We start from the raw sequence: 22565 nt of genomic DNA, 5'->3' as shown, positions 1-22565 counted from the left end.
TGGGTTTGACTCTTTTGTCTATAGAATTTGCATATAATCTGATTTCAGCATTGTGTCTTGCTTTATGCCTTCTTAGGTATTTTCATTTCTGAGTACTGAACCTAAGATTTTGCAGAACAAACTAACACCCCTCTTTTTAAAAAAATTTTTTTTTAGTTGTTGACAGACATAATATAATACCTTTATTTATTGTTTTTATGTAGTGCTGAGAATTGAACCCAGTGCCTCACCCATGCAAGGCAAATGCTATACCAACTCAGCTACAATCCTAGTCCCAATACCCCTCTTAACTACAGCCTCCCCTATGCTTATTAAAGCTTGTATCTTTCCAGTTTCATTGGTTCTGATCTATTTATTTTAGATCCTCCTCTCCAAAAGAAAACAAAATATGAAAACAAAACTAAAACAACCACTCTTCAAAATATATGTATTTTATTTGTTTATAAAATTGTTTTGTTTTGGGGGAGAGGCATCCAGGCCTCATGTGTGCTACACAAATGCTCTACCACTGAGCTATAACCACAGCCCTTTTAAAAAATAATTTCACCTCTAAATAGTCAGTCAGTTTCTGTCTGTCTGTTTTGGTATAACCTGGAGGACAAAAGATAAAAGCATGTGCTCACTCTGCTACTTTTTTTTTTTTTTAGTATTGGGGCTAGAACCCAGGTCCTCATTCATGCTAAGCACACCCTCTTCCACTGAGCTACACCCTCAACCCTCACTCTGCTATCTTTAATTGGAAATGTTTTATGCAATAACCTCTTGAATTATTCTAAGAATAGTAATTAGGATTTTTAAGATTTTCTTTTTTTCTGTATTATTTGTTTTACTAAAAGGCTAGTTTTGTTTGTACATAATATTTCTTTTATTTTATGTTGTTTTTTTTTCCTCAAATTCTTGGCAGTTGGGGCTGGGGTTGTAGCTCAGTGGTACAGTGCTTGCCTAACATGTGTGAGGCACTGGGTTTGATCCTTAGCACCACATAAAAAATAAATAATATAATGTTGTTAATATGAAAAAAAATTCTTGTCAGTCTTTGTCATTTGTGTTTCAAGTTCTTACTCCTCTGTGCTCAAATTGGGTTCTACTAAAGTTGTATGAACCTTTTTATCTAGCAGGCTCTTATTTTGAAGAGGGATATGATGATGCTAGCCTTTTATGTATGGGTAGGATGAGTCAACAAACTAGCTTTCCTTTAGAATATATAGGTGATGAGTTGGCAGGTTGTTTATAGGATTGTGTAATATTTGCAAAATGAAGTTCAGAAGGCAGGTATGCAGGCTTTACTATAGATTTGTGAAAATTTTGAGTTGAGAACTATTATCATTATTATTATTTTAAATATTTTTTAGTTGTGGATGGACACAATATCTTTATTTTATTCATTGTTATGTGGTGCTGAGGATCGAACCCAGTGCCTCACATATGCAAGGCAGACACTCTACCACTGAGCTATAGCCCCATCCCCTTCATCATTATTTTTTTGATGCTGCAGATTGAACCAAGGGCCTTGTGCATACCAGGCGAGTGCTGTACCACTGAGTGACATCCAGCCCTAATATTATGATTTCTTGTGGGAATTTTATGGAAAGGCTTCCCAGTAAAGGGTACATTTGAAAGGAGACTTGAAAGATAACTAGATTTTTAAAAAATGTATCACATTTTTTTGATTAAAAAGTAAAACAGGGCTGGGCTTGTGGCTAAGTGGTAGATCACTTGCGTAGCATGTGTGAGGCACTGGGTTCAATTCTCAGCACCATATATAAATAAATGAATAAAATAAAGGTTCATCAGCATCTAAAAAAAAGTAAAAAAAAAAAAGTAAAACAGACTCATTTTTTAAAAAAATTTGAGTATAAAAACATGTATCAGGGCTGGGGATGTGGCTCAAGCGGTAGCGCGCTTGCCTGGCATGCTCGCAGCGCGGGGTTTGATCCTCAGCACCACATACAAATAAAGATGTTGTGTCCATCGAAAACTAAAAAATAAAATATTAAAAAAAAAACAAGGAAAAAAAAACATGTATCATGACAAAGTGAAGTTCTTAGTCTTTCTCCTGCATCTTAGTTGTTTTTGTTTAGTTTTTGCCAAATTGCTGACAAATGAGTTATCTCATATTTTGTTTGTAGCAAAAACAAGAAAACTGTAAATTGCCGCAGTCTGGCTGGGCACAATCAGGAGCCACTTGTCAAAAGAAACTAACTTTATTTTTAGAACCACACACGCCAAACAAAACAGCCTCTCAGGAAAAACCCTCAGAGCCTCAACTGCCACCACCAGCTTTCCACAAGCCTCTCTCTCCCACACAAGCTTCTCTCCACCTCCCACACAAGCTTCTCTCCACCTCCCACAATCCTCCTGCTCTTGAGGCCGATTGGCTGGGTCACGTGGGCAGAGCCAAAAAAGTCCCCCAATGAGCAGGTCCGTGGTCTGAAAGGGCAGGGAAACAGCCCAATGAGCATCACCGCAGAGGAGCCAATCAGCTAGATGTTGCTGGGGCCGCTGTGAGCCAATCATCAGCCGGCAGCTGGAAGTTTGCTGGCAGCTGGAAGTTTGCTGGGGCCCCTTCGGCTGTGGCTCTCAACAGTAAATAACTAGGATTTTGCTGGCACAGGAAGATTTAAGTGAATTAGGTGGTTAAAATTAAACCAATTGAAAGTACTGGGCATAATGTTGAAGCTGAATGAGTGAATGGGTGTGAAAAAGAGTGGAAGGAGATGAGGCCAGGAAGAAATCTTGATCTATGGGTTTTTTTTTTATGATGTTAATTCTTTAAATAATTAATTCTTTGGCTTAATTCTTTAAATAGTAGAGAGCCAACAGAAGTTTTTAGGGAAGGAAATGATACCACTACATTTATTTTGGTTAGACCACTAGCAGCAGTGCGAAGAATGTTGTGAAGAAAGGGTGAAAGTGGCAAGTTAGCTGGCAAGTTCCTGAGGTTCTAGACACTTAGTCTTTTTTTTTAAAACAGTCTTTACAGGTGACTTTCATGTAATTTTCAGTGAGATTAAGGCAGTCAGTAAATTGGATTGAGCACATGGAGTCTTCTAAGTGAGTCTTCTGCTCTCTAGCAGTGTTTCTCTTTTGAATCCCAAGGCTAGACTTATTTAGGAAAATTTGTCTGTATCACTCATGTTGCACTGAGTTAGTGAGAAACCAAGTAGATTGGAAGAGATTGGAAAACTCCCATACTGATGGTTAGGTATATATCAAGGTAGGAGGTTGGCATGGTATTGAATATTACTGAAAACAGTCAGTTCATTTCAGTGTCCTACTTGGAATTCTCACTACCACCAAGACATTTGGACATTTTAATGCACTATAGATTATAAAATGGGTAAGGAAGACTTTACTTTGTATTAATATGATTTTATCCACTTGACATCATTGCATCTGTGTTTTTTCATTTATTTAATCAATAAATAATTACATATATATTTTTTGACCCTTGGTTTGAAGGTAAGCAGCTGCTCCCTTTGTCCAGCAGTGTACACAGCAGCGTGGGACAGGTGACTTGGCAATCTTCAGGAGAAGCATCAAACCTGGTTCGAATGAGAAATCAGTCCCTTGGACAGTCTGCCCCTTCTCTTACTGCTGGCTTGGTAAGTGATAGTAAGGATGTTGGCTTTTTTTGGGAACAAACCCTTGAGCCTCATTTGTCATTGCTACATATTATTCTCGTTTTTAGGATTTAGGTAATTTCTCAAAGTGAAGTATAGAACAAGATTAGAATTTTCATTGAATATATTCTGTTGACTCTCTCAGGCTGTCACTGTCACAGGTACTAATTAGTGAGCATCAAGGAAAAGATTCAGTATGGTTGTAATGTTAATGAATACATTTCCTGGGAAAGAACTTTTTTTTTTTTTTAATAGAAATGATTCTAAATTTTGTGACATTGTGTTGCTTTTCTATACAACTCTGTGGTATACATATTTAATACATGATAGGGAACATCTTTGAAATACAGTGGCTACTTAAATATACATTAGATGAAAGAATGAGACTTTTCTTCACCTGGATTTTATGTGATAAGCAGGGCATGTATGATAGTCTGGGCATGCTGTTTTCTGCCTGTCCTTGTAAGTCATACCATTTTACCTTCAGTGGTTCTGCCTGGCTACCTAAGGCACCCATGAATTTTCTGCCAGTCTCATACCCTTCCCTCTGACATTTAGAATAGGTATAATAATAATTTTCAAGGTACAATAGCAAACTTGCTCCCATTAAAATGTAATTTAATCTATACTTTAGAATTATCAGCCTTTTGTCTTCCATGAAATAGAAAGTTTTACCCATTTGTTCATCCTGGAAGAGGGGATGGGGGAGGAATTCTTTGTATAGCAAGAAGAGAGCTGAATTTTTGATTAAGGGATTTCCTAATATTACCTGAAGTTTGGGATTCTTAGGCTGTAGAGAGAACCAGGATTACTTATGGCACTTCTCCTTTCCCCAAATTTTTATTTTTAAAATTTCAAACTTACAGAAAAATTGAATAAATGGTACAGTGAACATCCATATAAGCCTTTGCCTGGATCAGTTTGTAAACATTTAGCCATATTTGTTTTATCTGTATGTATATTTAATTTTTTCCTGAGACATTTCAAAGCAAGCCAAGGACAATATTATACTGTATCCTTAAGTATTTTTTTCTAAGATCAAGGACAGTCTCCTAAATTACTGTAATATATTATTAGATCCAGAAAGTTTAACGTTAATTTAATAAAAGTATCTAATATAAAAGCCATATTCAGGTTTCCCAACCTGGTCCCCACATGTCTATAAAAGCCCCACCCCTTCTTATTTAGCCTTTGGAACTTAAAAAAAATATATATGGGATGTGCACCCTCATAAAGTCTAAGGGTAGTTCTAGGCATCTACATTTTCCTTAAAAATATTATACCTAATTCTACAACACCCCTTTTAGAACTACTGCCACCAACTTAAAGGAGAGTGTTTGATTTTGAGGTCATGTGTCATAGAAGGGATTCCTAGACTAAGGTTGGTGGAGTCCTAGCCTAGGCCAAGTGAAGTAAGTACAGTAGTCCTTAGTATTTGTGGAGAGTTTGTTCCAGGAATCTCTCAGATTTCAAAATCTGCAGATTCTCAAGTTTCTTATACATAGTGGCACAGTATTTACATATAATTTATGTATAGCCTCCATATACTTTAAATCATTTCTAGATTACTTATACAATGTAAATGTTACATAGACAATTGTTGTATTGAATTATAAACACATTTTAAAGGATACAAATAAATAGATGAGAAACTACATGATGTCTGGAAGAGTACTGAGTGTAGGAGCTTCCTCTCCTGTGAGTTGGTGCGTGCCATCCTCCTGGCATGTGGATGAATTCCCCTTCCTTTAAGCCACGCTTGCATGTGCTTAGCTGTCCAGGTACACTGTAAACCCTGTACTTTGGTTTTTCATAGAGATTTTCATTATATATGCATGACTCAAGCATAGACAACTGTTTAGAAATGTGATTGAACACAAAATGTATTACTAATGCTAATAGGCTGAGAGGAGAAAACCCACAAGCAAGGCTAGTCTGTTTAGAATCTTCTTGGCCTCTCTGTGTAGCATTCCTTTTTAGGTATGAGGCTAGATTCCTTTTGAAATGGGGGTCTTGCACTATCAGAAAAGATAGGTCAGAGAATTTCTTTATGGCCAGTTCCAAGATAGAAAGGTGTGGGGGGTGAGGGTGGGTTGGGTATAGAGTATTTTTTGTTTCTGTGTCCTGCCTTGGGGAAGAGAAATTCTAGTTTCTATGTATAGCTTTAGGGAGGAGGGTAAAAAAGAATTGATGAAAGAAGGACTTAAAAGTTTTGATGAAAGAAGGCTTAAAAGTATTCCAACTTTATAACAAAAAGACTGTTTTCATCTTTATCACTCTGGGAAGCTGTTCTGAAGCTACTTTAGGAACTAAGGACACAAAGCCAAATATTTTGACTTTATTATTTTAGTTATTTAAGAAATAACAGGGCTATGTGAGTTGTGAGGTTGGTAAACCTGGACAAAAACCACAATATATATGTGGTAATGTCAGAAGGTGAGATTCATATAAAATAAAATCAATCATTTTAGAGAGTACATTTAATAGCATTTAGTACATTCACAATGTTTGCAGCTACCATCTACCTAAAGTTCTAAAATATTTCACTACTCTAGAAGAAAACTGTCTACCCATTAAACAGTCATTCCTTATGCCACCCTTATCCCAACGATGGCAACCACCAATCTGCTTTCTGATTCTAGGGATTTACCTATTCTGTATTCATATAAGTGAAGTCATATAATAAGTCCCACCTTTTGTGTCCAACTTTTGTTATTGAAGATTGAACCCAGGGACACTTAACCGCTAAGCCACATTCCCATCCTTTTTTTTTTTTTTTTTGAGATAGGGTCTCACTAAGTTGTGTAGGGCCTCCTCTCTAAGTTGCTGAGACTGGCTGCAAACTTATAATCCTTCTGCCTCAGCCTCCTGAGTTGCTAGTGACTTTTTTCATTTATCATGTTTTTAAAGTTTTTCTGTATTATAGCACATACCAATAATTTATTCCTCTTTATGACCGAATAAGATTCCATTTTATGGATTTACAGTAGTCTCTCCTTAGCTGTACTTTGGCTTTTCAGGGTTTAAGTTATCTGAGGTCAATAGTAGTGCAAAAATAGGGAAATTCCAGAAATAAGCAGTTCATAAGTTTTCAATTACGTACTATTTCGAGTAGCTTGATGAAGTCTTATACTATCCTGCTCTGTCTTGCCTGAAACATCTTTGTTCAGCTGTACATGTTCCCTGCCTGTTAGTCTCTTAGTAACCATGTTAGTTATCAGATCAGCTGTTCTGGTGTTGTAGTGCTTGCTTCAAGTTACTCTTGTTTTACTCAATAATAGCTCCCAAATTCAAAAACAGTGATGGCAGTTTTACTACACAGTATATTTAATTATTATTATCTTTTTTTTTTTTTTTTTTTAGAGAGAGAGAGAATTTTTTAATATTTCTTTTTTTTTAGTTTTTGGCAGACACAACATCTTTATTTGTATGTGGTGCTGAGGATCGAACCCGGGCCACACGCATGCCAGGCGAGCACGCTACTGCTTGAGCCACATCCCCAGCCCAATTTAATTATTAATTATTATTATTTTCATCTTACTGCCTAATTTATAAGTTACAACCCTAGCCCCAGGGATTTTATCTTGTCCTTCTGTCTTCTTCCATTCTTTCTTTCTTGGCTGCAATTGAGTAGCTTTCTTCTACCATGCCATTCTGCTGTGATGCTCTGTCTCACTTCAGGCCCAGAGCAATGGAGTTGGTTGACCATTGACTGAGACTTCTCAAACTAAAATAACTTTTCCTCCTCTAAGTTGTTCTTGTCAGGTATTTGGTCACATCAGTGAAAGGCTGACTAACATGTCATCTGATGTAGATACTCTTTAAAAAAGTAATTTAGAGCTGAGGGTATAGCTCAGTGGTAGAGTGCCTGCTAAGTGCATGAGGCCCTAAGTTTGATCCTCAGCAACACACAAACACACACACACAGAGTTTATTTATTTAAAGTTTTATTATGGTTTCTTTGTTGACTCATAAGTTATTTTTTTAACGTTTATTTTATTTATTTATTTTATGTGGTGCTGAGGATCAAACCCAGTGCCTCACGCTTACTAGGCGAGCATTCTACCAGTGAGCCACAACCCCAGCCCCTTGGTTATTCTTTTTGTTAAGAGGAATATGTTTCTAATGCCACCTAGTGTCAATTCCAGGGTATATGAATAATGTTTCATAAGAGGTTTTAAAAGAGAAATTGGGAGATTTAATGAGATTTGGGTATTAACAGTCTAGAGTTTTTCAAAAACATCCTCTCCCTTTTTTCTGGCAATATCAGGTTTCAACCCCAGGGCTTTGTGCATGCCAGGCAGGCACTCTTCCACTGAGCAACAACTTCCGCTCAGGCATCCTTTATCAAATACTAAAATAACCATTATTTTACCTGAACAAATTTGGAGCTGAATTTTACCTAGGATTGTTAAACATTTTTTATCTCTTCTGTGATGATTTATAAAGAATTTAAGGTATATCATCCTAATATAAAGACCTCTATATTGTCTAAGGAAAATTAAAATTTAAAAACATTAAAGATGAATTGGTTGTCTAATGGATATCTTAGTTCATTTTGTGTTGCTATAATAGAATACCTGATTGGGTAGTTTGTAAAAAGTAGAAATTTATTTCTCACAGTTCTGGAGTCAGGGAAGTCCCAGATCAAGGTATTGGCATGTGGTGAAGGCTTCCTTGCTACATCCACAGATGGTGGAAGGTGGAAGGGCAAGAGAGTGTACCCACTCCTACAAGCCCTTTTTTTTTTGTTGTAGATGAACACAATATCTTCATTTTTATTTGTTTATTTTTATGTGGTGCTGGAGACTGAACCCAGGGCCTCACGCATGCGAGGCAAGCGCTCTACAATTGAGCTACAACCCCAGCCCTACAAGCCCTTTTTATAGTGGCATTAACCCATTTTGGGGGCTATGTTCATACCATAGTGTAATGAATTCTTATAATTTTTTGTTTCCTCAGCATCCATCTCAAATATATATTGATTTTTTTTTTTTTTTTAAATTTTAATTGGAAGCAATGCTCAGTCACCCTTAACCGAATTTCCAGTTCTGTATCCCCTCCCAGTTCCTTGGTGTTGTCAGTCCAGACTTCTGTCTTATGCAACCACCTCCTGGTAACCACTAGGTGCAGGGGCTGTGCAGATAGGCTGATGTGATTCCCTGTCAGTCACAGTGTGACCTATTGGAACTTATGTCTGCTTGATTTAAACTCACTAGTTAAAACTCCCCAAGGAAAATCTGTTTGGATAACTTCCTGGACCCGAATAAGTTAGCCTGGGGATCTGCCACTCCATTTTCTGATTGTGTGTGTGTGTGTGTGTGTGTGTGTCTTCCAGTTGTGCCATGTACCCCTCAGGGCCTTAAGTAATAAAATCTTGATTTTTATCTTATATTTCTCCTTATCATTGAAGGAGTGCTCTCTACCTTAAAGATCTTAATGTACCATAACAATTGGGATTATAAAGATATCTTATTGAATTTGTTGATGCTTATAATACATGGGAAAATGTTTATGAAAGTTTTCCCAAAAGTGTCATGTGTCAAAGAGAATGATATTAAGTTATCAGTTAAAAGTTAAACCAGGGTTGGGGTTGTGGCTCAGTGGTATAGTGCTTACCTAGTGTGTGTGAGGCACTGGGTTTGAGCCTCAGCACCACATGAAAATAAATAAATAAAATAAAGGTATATTGTGTCCATCTATAACTAAATAAATTTTAAAAAATATATTTAAAAGAAGTTAAACCAGTGGGTTTTGTTTTTAATCTTCTACAGAAAGTACCAGTACTGGCTTTTTTATACCAGGGATTGAACACAGAGGTTCTTTACCACTGAGCCACATCCCCCACCCTTTAAATTTTTTTTCTTTTTTTTTTGAGACAAGGTCTCACTAAGTTGCTTAGGGCCTTGCTAAGCTTTGAGCTTATGATTCTCCTGCCTTAGCCTCCCAAGCCTCTGGGATTACAGGCCTTGGTCACCAGACCTTTTGATTGGGCCTTTATTGTCATGTAATGCCATGCGTGTGTGTGTGTGTGTGAAAATATTTTTTTTTGGTTGTTGATGGACCTTTATTTCTTTTTATGTAGTGTTGAGAATTGAACCCAGTGCCTCACATATGCCAGGCAAGTACTCTATCACTGAGCTATAACTCCAGCCTGTGTCTGTGTGTTCAACAGTGCTAGGCAAAGATTGAAAAGCAGTGCCATTAGTATGTTTTGTCATGTAAGCAGATATTTGAATTGTGATAGAGAACTAATTTTTACTAGATATTAGACCTAGGTTCTTTTGCATACATTCTTCTATATTTCTCAGCCATATTGAGTGTATTGTCATTTCCCCATTTTTGGAATCTGTCTTGTCTATAGACTGTATCGGGAACAAGACTGATTTTAGAGAGTGGAGACCATTATAAAAAGAGGAATGTTAAATAGTAGTTGCAGAAAATAGTTAATATAGCAGATCTGAGATTGTAAATCTTAGCAGGCCTTTCTGCAAGGTTGGCTCTTAGGTGATGTCTGGGAACTTGAGCTCTTATTTATTTATTTAGTGAGCTCAAGTGTGGTACATACTAGGCAAGCACCCTATCACTGAACTACATCCCCAGTCCTTTGGAACTTTTGTAGTAAACAGTTTCCTACACTGATAAAACTCTTCCTTGAATGGCAAGGAACAGTGATTCACTGTGCCTAGACTACACAAACCATGTAATTTATGCTAAGCACTTGCTTTCCTTTTGGCACTCTGAAATTTTGAAGGCAGAGGGGCCATGTGACTAGCTCCAATGCATGCTTGGAGCACTCAGTCTCTGGTGAACTTTCCTGGTAGACAGTATTTTATGTGTGTTGTCAGAATTTGTTGCTGGAGGAATTAAATGTGCTCTGTGTGACTTTACTAGGAGAGAATTCTTACAGTCTTATACCTGATTTCCTCCAGAATACTTTATTTGCTGATTTTGATTTGTATCCTTTCACTGGAATAAATCTTACTTATGAATATGACTATTTGCAGAGTCCTGTATTTACTCCTAGAGAATCACTGAACCTAGGGGATGGTCTTGGAGATCTCCGACACAGGGAGTCTTTGCAAGGCTTGTAGAGTGGTTAAGGGTCATCTTCCCAGATTTACATTAATGATGGAGATTGCGGATTATTTTATGATAATTACTTTAAGTCAGTTCATAGCACCTGATCCATCTTTTTCTCTGCCGATAATTACTTAGGGAATGGCATTGTTTGCCTTGTCCTATTAGGATGACAGTGCTTCTACCATGACCTCCTTGTGTGCTTTATGACACATAAAGGAGATAAAAAGATCAGGACTTTTATTTTCTTGGTCTGTTAACTCCTTGCATTTTGTCTTATTTTCATCTTGTTTTTATTATTTTTGTTCAGTTAATGTTATTTATGTGTCCACTATGTTAAAAGTATAATGCTGAGACTGTAGGCAATACAAAAGAAAATTAGGATACATATCTCTTAAGCTACCTTATTTATTTTCTCCTATACTTTGCCCATGCTTAATAAATCCTCTTCTGTTTTCCCTTTTTTTCTCCTCAAGTTTTCCTGATTGATATTTTATGTTTGTGAATATATTTAACAGTTTAGGTACTCAAAAAAAAAAAAAAAACAAAAAACAAAACAAAACTGTTTTAGATTGTTCATCTTACTTCCCATACTTGCAACATTGTTTCTAACCCATAAAATGACATAATTTGCAGCATATACTCTGGTATGTGGGTTTATGTGTGCATACATGTAGGTTTGTATGTTTAGTAACCACAATTTGTTATTGTTGAATGAGAGAATTATGGGAAGACTTTTGATTTAAGATATTCTGTCAGTATTTAACATGTGGAATGTATATGTAATAAATAGCTTAATAACAATGCAGCTCTAATAGGTTAAATTGAACCTATGCAGTCAATTTAGATCTGTGATCCATTTGAAACTAATTTGTAAATTTTCATCCTAAACTGCTTACATTGAGGTATTTACATCTATTGTGGGACTTGGGAATTAATCTTGCTATGGTGTTGTAAAGTTAGAAGTAAATCAAACAATGATAGTCTCAGTTCTTTGGGTGAGAGGATAAAACAGAGATGACATCAGAAAAATTATACTTTTGAGGATAATACTAGGTTTGTGTTTAAATTAGGGTCATGGTATCTCTAGGCTGTAGAATTCTTTCCTAAATTGTGTCTGGTTTAACTAGTAAAAAAAATGTATCCACATGATATTGGGGTTTTATTTATTCATTTAGCAAACATATTTCAGGTTTTCATTGGGTTGCCAGGGATTGTTTTGAATGTGGGAGAAAATAAGATGTATAAGACACTGTCCTTAATTATAGAGAACTACTAGTTGCTATATGATAACTATATGAGGCATATTATGGTCACAAAAAAGTGTAGATAAGTTGTGAATGTGGGGGGGGTATTAAAAACTTAATGATAATGCTTGAACTGGGTTTTAAAAAATTGGTGGGGAGGATACTAGGGATCAAACCCAGGATATCATACATGCTAGGCAAGCCCTTTTTCGTTTTGCTATATTCCCAGCCCTGTTTTATAAAAATTTAAGGCAGAGTCTTGATAAATTTCTCAGACTGACCTTGAATTTGGGATTCTCTTGCCTTGATCTCATGAGTATTTGGGATTACAGGTGTGTGCCATCACGCCTGACAAAGAAAGGTGATGATAACCAGAGTCAAAGGGTAGAGGGCAGATAATGATAAATAAACAAGGTGTGTGTGTGTGTGTGTGTGTGTGTGTGTATAGATCACTGTATATTGTTTAGAGAAAGTTTTTTTTTTTTTTTTACTGAATGAGGGTCTTTGCCCATATTCTTTACTCTCTGTACACTTTTTTTTTGTTTTCCTCTTCAGTTGTCTCATCTCTATTTAATTTACTTTAATTCTGACCCCTTTTCTTAATTGACTTATGTATGCAACATATTCTAGATTACTTTCTGGAATTAATTATCTAATAATTATACTCTTCCTAGAAACCTCTATAGGTTATGCTTTTAATTACAAGGAATTAATAGAGATCAGAGAGTGAATCCATTAACCAAAAGATAAGAATATGGGAGTCAGAATAGACTTAAGGATTGAATGATTGTCTAGTAAACAATTGTGTATAGAGCTCAGGAAATTTGTGCTAGAGATATAGATTCAAGTGTCAATATTCATCAGTATGAAAATGGTAGTTGAAAATATGAATGTGGATGATGAGTTCATTTGAGGGAGAACATGGAAAGATTTAATACTAAGGACAACCTGTGGGAACCCCTCTTTTGTTAGGTGGTTATCTCTGTTAGCATAGAGAACATGTCTTTTTTAATAGATCCTTTTGGACTGCTTTTTTTTTTTTTTTCTGGCAGTTTCTGTACTAGGTGCTGCAAGTACACAGAATAATAAAATATGGGTTTGTGCTTAGCACAATTGTAGGCTTTCAGGAGGAAGGGAGATAGATGTGTAGTAAATAGTGGGAAGCAAAACATGCTGTAGGGGAAGTGAGAAAAACTGCTTATCTTCAGTAACTATTCCATTACTGTGTCTCTCAATATGATTAGTTAGTTAGGGATTTTGCTAATCTTTCAAGCAGCATAATCAATTTGTGGAATATTTTATATTGCTTAAAGAAACCAGGTAGTCCTTTCAACAGAAAAGTTGCTTTAAATATATATATATATATATATATATATATATATATATATATATATATATATATAATCTCTTGTGATTATAATTTTTCCATAGACTGCCAGTATTAAATGGGATAAAAAAGATGTTTGCTGCTTTGCTTTAAATAAAAATGCTTAGAGAATTAATTAAGAATAGAAAGATTTGTGTTGAAACAAATGTAATTGTTCTCAAAGGGTATTGAGAATTGATCCTTTAGTAAATGTTAATATTTCTTACTAGCTTTTATGAGTGGCACTGATTATGGAAAGGTAAAAAATATAGACATGAGTCTTGTCTTTATGGAATTTAGAGCTTCATGTGGTGACAAACACTAGTAAATTTTCAGAGAAATAAATATATCATTCTGAGTTAGCATTGATGTAATTATAGCTAAAAATGGCAATGAAAAGATTAAAGTTAATACTTTCAAAGAATCACAGTGTTTGAAATATATTTTAGTATAAATAAAATGAATATGTATGTTTGGTAACTTGGTTTTTCAGTATGAAATCATAGTCCATGTCCTCTGTACAGTGACTTTAGAACTGTATTAAAAATATCTCTGACAACAAAACTTTTTATGAGACATTTTATTGTGTTTTCTGTACTTCATTTTAGGTTCCTGGTTATGAATGCAATTGTAAATTGCTATAGTGTGCCTATTAAAGAAATTGATGGGCATCCGATCTAGTTTTTCTGACTTTGAAGGAATCTGGTTTTTTATTATCAGCTTATGGTGGCAGTCTATTACCTGCATTATATTAAAGGGCCTGTGCTGTTTTCCCTTCAGCACCAAAAACGTGGATGTGAATGTAAATAATTTGCATTTCTCTAATTGCTAATGATATTGAACATTTTTTCATATATTTGTTGAGTGATCATATTTCTTCTTCTGTGAAGTGTCTGTTCAGTTCCTTAGTTCATTTATTGATTGGGTAGTTTGTTTTTTGGTTTTTGAATTCTTTATATATCCTGGAGATTAATGTTCTATCTGATATACAGATGGCAAAGATTTTCTTCCATTCTGTAGGCTCTCTCTTCACATTTTGATTGTTTCCTTTGCTGAGAAGGAGCTTTTTAATTTGAATCTGTCCCATTTACTGATTCTTGATTTTACTTCTTGTGCTTTAGGAGTCTTGTTAAGGAAGTCAGGTCCTAGGCCAACATGGTGAATATTTGGGTCTACTTTTTCTTCTGTTAGGCATGGGGTCTCTGTTCTAGTGCTTAAGTCTTTGAACCACTTTGAGTTGAGTTTTGTGTAGGGTGAGAGATAGGGGTTTAATTTCATTTTGTTACATATGGATTTCCATTTTTGCCAGCACCATATGTTGAATTAGACTATCTTTTCTCTAATGAATGTTTTTGGCACCTTTGTCTAGTCTGATATAACCATATTTATGTGGGTTTGCCTTCATGTCTTCTATTCTGTAGCACAGGTCTTCATGTCTGTTTTGGTGCCAATACCATGCTGGTTTTGTTACTATAGCTCTATAGTATAGTTTAGGTTTTATATTGTGATGCGTCCTGTTTTACTCCTCTTGCTGAGGATTGCTTTGGCTATTCTGGGTCTCTTATTTTTCCAAATGAATGTCATGACTACCTTTTTTATGAACAACATCATTGGACTTTTAATAAGAATCACATTAAATTTGTATAGCGCTTTTGGTCGTATGGCCACTTTGGTGATATTAATTCTGCCTATCCAAAAGCTTGAGAGGTCTTTCTATCTTCTAAGGTCTTCTTCAATTTCTTTCTTTAGTGTTCTGTAGTTTTCGTTGTAGAGGTCTTTCACTTCTTTTGTTAGATTGATGCCCAAGTTTTTTTTTGTTTTTTTTTGAAGCTATTGTGAATGGGGTAGTTTTCCTAATTTCTCTTGCAGTGGATTTGTCAATGATGTATAGCAATGTGCTTGATTTATGAGTGTTGATTTTTTTTAATTAAAAATGTTTTTTTAGTTGTCAATGGGCCTTTATTATTATTTATTTATGTGTAGTGCTGAGAATTGAACCCAGTGCCTCACACATTGTAGGCAAGTGCTCTACCACTGAGCTACAACCCAAGTGTGTTGATTTTTTTTAATATTTATTTTTTAGTTGTAGTTGGACACAATACCTCCATTTCACTTATTTACTTTTATGTGGTGCTGAGGATCGAACCCAGCATCTCGCATGTACAAGGCGAGCGCTCTACTGTTGAACTACAACCCTAGCCTCTGCTACTTTGCTGAATTCATTTATTAGTTCTAGAAGTTTTTGGTGGAGATTTTTGGGCTTTCTAAATATAGAATTATGTCGTTGGCAAATAGTAATAGTTTGAGTTCTTCTTTTCCTATTCGTTTCCCTTTAATTTCTTTTTTTTTTTTAAAGAGAGAGAGAGAGAGAGAGAGAATTTTTTAATATTTATTTTTCAGTTTTTCAGCGGACAGAACATCTTTGTTTGTATGTGGTGCTGAGGATCGAACCCGGGCCGCACGCATGCCAGGCCAGCGCGCTACCGCTTGAGCCACATCCCCAGCCCTCCCTTTAATTTCTTTCTTCTAATTTCTCTGGCTAGAGTTTCAAGGACCATGTTGAATAAAAGTGGTGAAAGAGGGCATCCCTGTCTTGTTCCAGTTTTTGCAGGAATGCTTTCAATTTTTCTCCACTTAGAGTGATGTTGGCCTTGGGGTTAGCATATATAGCTTTTATAATATTGAGGTATGTTCCCACTATCCCTAGTTTTTCTAGTGTTTTGAACATGAAGGGGTGCTGTAATTTTGTCAAGTACTTTTTTTGCATCTATTGAGATGATCATATGATGCTTGCTTTTAAGTCTATTGACGTGATGAATAGGCTGCTGCTCTAGAGAAGAGACTTGCAGGATGGAATCACACCAGGGCTCTAGCTTTGATTTTGCATTTAATCACTTTAGTAGTTTTTACAGTGCAACTTATTTTAAGATGTCTTCCTTTAAGACAAGGAAGATTGGTAGGAATTAGAATTTAATGATAGGATTTTGAGTTTCTATAAAAGTTTTGAATTCTTTATGTCAGTGTTTGAATTAAAGGCCCTCCTTTGTCTTTTTTTTTTTTAATTTCTTGTAGTTGTAGATGGGCAGAATGCCTTTATTTTATTTATTTTTATATGGTGCTGAGGATCAAACCCAGTGCCTCATACATGCTAGGTAAGCACTCTGCCACACTCCCAGCCCCTTCCTTTGTCTTTTTGGATATGTCTATTGAAATGTGAGTGTGTATGTCTTTCATTTACTGGGGATTGAGCCGAGGGGTGCTCTACCACTGAGCTATACCTCCAGTCTGGGATTATAGGCTTGCCCTATTTGTTCTTTAATAAGATTTTAGTTTTATCCTTTAAAATAAACAATGGGGAAGATGAAACCTATTTTTAAAGGAAAGTACAAAACAATTTTTCTGCTTTTATTTGTGCTTGAGACTTTTTTCTGATTTGATGGCATAAAATTTATATTGTAAATGAAATGTGTTATTGATTTTTTCATTCTATGATTGCTTATAAATATTGCCTAGATTTAAAAAAAATGGCAGTAATTTTTGTAGTTTTATCTCACTTCCCTTTTTCCATTTGACCTCTTAATTTTCAGCCCGACTTGAAATGAATTACCTGAGCCAGGGGACTGAGTTTGCTCCTGGCAAACAGAATTAATGGATTAATTTTCAAAAGGGGCAGAAAACTCCCAAGAAAAAAGTGTCTCTTAGATGTAAAGGAAAGTGCATTTATGGGGAGAGGGTAAAATGAAAATGTAAGAATTTAAGCTTATTTATTTAACTTTTTATTTTGAAATAATTATAGACTCACAGAAAGTTACAGAAATAGTACTGAATGTTCTGTGAACCCTTTACCCAGTTTTCTCCAATGTGTTATCTTATATGCTATAGTAGTAAAACTTGGAAGTTGATAATTATATAGCACTTAAAATGGATTACCAAGCTTTTTTGCTTTTTTTTGGCGGTGCGTGGGGGTGGGGTGGGGGAGTGGGGGTGGTTACCAGGGATTGGACTCAGGGGCATTTAACCACTGAGCCACATCTCCAGCCCTATTTTGTATTTATTTAGAAACAGGATCTCACTGAGTTGCTTAGTACCTTGCTTTTGCTGAGGCTGGCTTTAAATTCCTGATCCTCCTGTCTCAGCTCCCTGAGCTGCTGTGATTACAGGTGTCCATCACTGGTGCGATTTTTTGCATTTTATATGTCTTTGTGTTTGTGTGTTTGTGTGTGGGTGTATGTAGTTTATATAACTTGACTCCATGTGTAGGTTTGTGAACTGACTACCACTACAATCAACGTACAGAACTGTTCCATTATGATTAAAGAAGACCCTTATGTTACACTTGTGTACTTGCATTCACCTCTGTCCTTGTCCCCTTGCAACCATTAATCTGTTTTCCTTTTCCGTGTTAATATTACATAAATGGAACTGTATAGTGTATAGCCTTTTGAAATTATCTTTTTAAGCTAAGCACAGTGCTTTTGAGATCTACCCAAATTATTGCATATGTTGCTGGGGGTGTAGCTTAGTGTTTAGCATGGGTGAGGCTGTTGGTTCAACCCCTAGCATCAAAAAACCCACAAGCAAACTGCAACAAAAAACCCACACACAAATTATTGCATGTATCCACAGTTCCTTCTTTCTACTTTGTTTTGTGGTATTCCATTGTATGGCTGTGCCACCATCTGTTTATCTACCAACATGCTGATGAATTGGATTTTAAAAAAAGAAAACTATTACAGTTTTAAGAATTCTGCATATATTCTAAATTCTTTGTTGGATATGTAGTTTGCAAATATCTTTTCCCAGTCTCTTCTTTGATTTTTAAATTCTTTTTAACTGAGTCTTTTCCAGAGCAAAAATCTTTAATTTTGATTAAGTTCAGTTTATCAATTTTTTTCTCTTTTGGATTGTGCTTTTGTTGTCATCTCTAAGAACTCTTCATCTATCCCTATTTCCTATGTTTTCTTAAAAAATTATAGCTTAATATATTTCTTTTAAATCCATGATCCATTTTGAATTAAGAATATGGTATGAGGTATAGGTCAAGACTTATTTAGCCTGTAGATGTGCCATTGTTCTAGAATAATTTATTGAAAAGTCTATCCTTCCTGCACTGAACTATTTAGCATTTTTGTTAAAAATCAATTGAACATATATGGTGGTGGTCTATTTCTGGTTTCTCTTTTCTGTTCCATTGACCTAAGGAACTATCCTTCTGCCAGTACTACACTGTCTTGATTACTATACGATATTATAAGTCCTACCATGAGGTACAGTAATTCTTTACTCTTTATTTCCATTAGGTATAATGATTCTTTATTTCCAAATTGTTTTGCTCTTCTAGTTTCTTTCCCTTTCCATATAAATTTTAGTCATAAGCTGTTTAAATCTACAAAAAATCCCTTTGATTTTTTGATATAAATTGCATTAAACCTATATGTATGTGTAATAGGAAAAACAAAACTGCTTTTCTTACTCTCACACTCACCACAACACAGAACAGTTCTGATACAGATTTGTGGGGCTTTTCTTAATACTCCAACCAACTCTCCAGGATTGGACACCAGCTGAGTGTCTTAAAATTTAACTCAACTCTGACATTAGCTACCTAGAGTTAGCATCAGATCCCACAGGTTAAGGTCCAGTTCAGGATTTCCCTACTTCAGATGCCAATCTCAAGCACCAGGTTGTTTTACCTGTGTTTGTGACCCACTGGCTATATCAGGGATTCCCATGACCCCCTCCTTGGGTGGGAAATTTGGTAGGATGGCTCACAGAACTCAGGAAAACACATTTACCAGTTTATTATAAAGGATACTGCAACTGATAAAGAGGCACATAGGATGAGATGTGGGAATGACTGTGGAGCTTTCGTGCCTTTTCTGGGCACACTTCCCTCTAGGCATTGTTGTGTGTTCAGCATCCTGACATGGATTTTTATGGAAGTTTCAGTCATGAAGGCATGATTGATAATCAACACAGTCTCTAGCCCCTCTCCCTATCCTGGAAAATGGGGATAGAAATTTGTAAGCTTCTGATCTTAGCTTGGGCTTTCTGGTACCCAGCCCCCTCCAAGAGCCCAGAAAGAATCACCTCATTACAACAAAAGACATTCTTATCACTCAGGACATTTATTCCAAGGGAATAGGAGCAGGTCATGAACTGCGATGAAGATCAAAATAGGTATTTCTTATTATAAATCACAATATCACAGTACGTTTTGAGAGAGTGGCATTTTACTCATGAGTACAGTATGTCTCTCAATTTATTTTAAATTTTTATTAGCATGTTATAATTTTCAATATAAATGTCTTGTGTATGTTTTGATAGATTTCTACCTTTTTCACTTCCTTATGTTTTCTTCCTTGAGGAGGTGAAATTCTTGAAGAGGAGACAGTTCTGAGTATACATAGCCTGGTACACAGGAAACTCCAATTAATGTTTGTTGAACAAATATTGAAATGACTAAATGGAACCAATATGTGGTTGCTTCTGTAAGAAGTCTTGGGAAAACCTTTTCTGATGAGGTATACTGTAACTCAAAGTGAATCAATAAAAGTGAGGCCATTGTAGTTGCATGTGCAATTGCACATGTGATTTTTGACATCAAACATTTTTGTTGGTTTTCTTCTCTCCTTTGAATTGTACTGCTCTAGATTCATGTTTTATTAGCAAAATCCTTAATTATTTGAGCATTACATGTAATTTGGTTTGATTTGTTTTGCTTCTGTATGTAAAAGATATGTTCTTTCTTTTGAAAATATATTATTATCTTACTGATTTTAAGTTAAGAGAATTCTAAATGTTAGAATAGAGTAAAATAAATGAATAGTTATATTGAGGAGGTGCAGAGCAAAATCAGTCCTGGAACAACATTCTGTATAGTAGTGGGGGAAAGTTAGCCTTTCCACCTAGTTCTTTATGTGAGTGTGCATCAATGTGTATGTCATGGGAGCAGTGGACTGGGCTGGGGAGGAGATACACATCATGTACAGGGAATAAACTTAGATTATTTATTTTAGCTACTACTTTAAAAAAATGTTTTTAGTTTTAGATGGACACAATACCTTTATTTTATTTACTTATTTTTATGTGGTGCTGAGGATCAAACCCAGTGCCTCACACATGCTAGGCAAGCATTCTACCACTGAGCTACAACTCCAGCCCTTAGATAATACTTTAGCAAGAGAATTAGTACCCTTTTTCAGGTATTAATTTTGTCTTAGGATTAACATAGCTTTTAAATCAATATATATAAAATTTTCATGAAAAGTCTCCATCAAATTTTTGTTCTCTTATTCATTTAGTATTGGGTATTGCATCCAACAGTGCTTTACCACTGAGCTACAACTTCAGTTCTTTTTTTAAAAAATATTGAGACACAGGGTCTTACTAAATTGGTAAGGTTCTTCCCAAGTTGCTGAGGCTGACCTCAAAGTTGTAATCGCTGGGATTTCAGGTCCCACCCAGCCCGGCTTTTTTCCCCCTTGTATCTCTTTAACAGTTGTATCTCTAGAACCCCAAATAGCATCTGGTACCTCAAGGATATTTAATTTGTGGAGTAAGCGATGAAAGTAGGATTACTGTTAAAATATAGTGATTTCCTACGCAATTGTGTAACGAATCTTAACTATAAGCCCGTGCAAATTATAGGAAATGGTTTCTGTGGGTTATCAGGAAAATCATTGTCTTTTTACCCTGAGGAGCATGTTTGTTCTGTATAAAAAGGCCTTCTATTTGGGAGAAATTTTACTTGACTGATTGAGTCTCTATTTAAGCAACAAACAGAAAAGAATCTTTGTTGAGAAGATCTAGGTTCTATTCTTTGGGCTGGGCACATGCCATCCTAGACTGTGACAGGCCTAGGAAAATCTCCCCAAGACTGACTGCCTCAAGATTTAGATTTTATAACAGAAATTAACCTTCTCATTGTGCTTACCTCGGCTTGTTTACTATGTAAAGATCCTTAGGACTTTCTGTATAAGGTTACTTATAAGACATTTTATTCATGATTTTTTTTGACACATAGAAGGAAAATATGTAGAGAAGTGTGTAAATGCAAACTATTCTGAGAATTTATTTAACTTATGCATATGTTCTAAGTTTTAATCTAGTTCTTGCCAAATAGTCCTCTCAATACTAAAATAATGTGGTAGTAGAAAATTGATGAAAATGCTGGCTTACTCATCCATTTTGGATAGGAAATTGTGCTCTATCTGTTGTATTTAGTTAAAGCTGCATGTTTTAATAAAAAGCATGTGTTGTGGTTTATATATTTAGGTTTCCTGAAAAAGCTCATGCATGAGACAATGCAAGAAAGTTGAGAGATGAAATGTTTGGGTTATGAGAGTTAACCTAATCAGTGCATTAATCCCCTGAGGGATTAACTGGGTGGCAACTGTTGGCATGTTGGGTGTAGCTGGAGTAGGTAGGTCATTGGGAGTGTGTCTTTAGGGTATATATTTTATCCTTATTGAGTGGAATTCTCTGCTTCCTGGTACCATGTCCTGAGCTGCTTTCCTTCACCACTCTTCGACCACGTTCTGCCTCACCTAGGGCCCCAAAGAAGCAAATTGGCCTTCTGTGGACTAAATCCTCTAAAACTGTGAGCCCCCAAATAAACTTTTCCTCCTCTAATTGTTTTAAAATATTTTTTCAGTTGCAGATGGACATAATACCTTTATTTATTTATCTTTATGTGGTGCCTCACATGTGCTAGGCGAGTGATCTACCAGAGTCATAACCCCAGCCTTCTAATTGTTCTTGACAGGTCTTTTGATCACAGTAGTGAAAAAAATGACTCAAACAACATGGGTTCAAGTTTCTAATACACTGAGCAGGTTACTTTTCCTTCCTGGGTCCTAATTTATTTAGTTTATAAAATAGGGGATTTCAGATAAATTAGCACATCCACACATAAATCAGATTTATTTGAAGCAAAATTCACTGGCCCATTAGAATAATTATAAGTTCTTATGTCTAAAACCTTCTCTTTCTGGCTGTTATATCTGCTAACCTCCTAATTATTCCACCTGTTTTATGTGAGATTCTGTCATAAAGCATATATCTTGCCATTCCTTCTGCCTCCTGCTAGTAGCTTTATTATCTTTATCTTTAGCAACCACAAGGATCCTTCCAACATCCTGGCACAGTTGTTGGAACTCATGATCATTTCTAGTCCATTTAAGTTCTATGCCTTGTCATTCCTTTGACATGTTCTTACTTAAAATTGTAACTCTATAGTTAGCCTCC

General features: G+C 35.7%; 1 protein-coding gene across 10 annotated transcripts in view; it reads left to right on the top strand.

Annotated features, from left to right (window-relative positions):
- Nucleotides 1–22565, top strand: part of Mast2 (microtubule associated serine/threonine kinase 2) — a 181613-nt gene that overhangs the window by 27665 nt on the left and 131383 nt on the right. For all 10 annotated transcript variants that reach the window (XM_046468728.2, XM_046468719.2, XM_046468724.2 and 7 more), the window contains exon 3: nucleotides 3463–3605. In XM_046468728.2, coding sequence (XP_046324684.1) covers nucleotides 3463–3605 — 143 coding nt within the window. The remainder of the gene's footprint in view (nucleotides 1–3462; nucleotides 3606–22565) is intronic.

The sequence above is a fragment of the Marmota monax genome, unplaced genomic scaffold (genome assembly GCF_021218885.2).
Source record: "Marmota monax isolate L192 unplaced genomic scaffold, Marmota_monax_Labrador192_F-V1.1 WCK01_AAM20220418_F8-fsc00008, whole genome shotgun sequence".
Lineage (NCBI taxonomy): Eukaryota > Metazoa > Chordata > Mammalia > Rodentia > Sciuridae > Marmota > Marmota monax.
The sequence above is the reverse complement of the archived record's forward strand: the minus strand, read 5'-3'. Positions and strand labels throughout refer to the sequence as shown.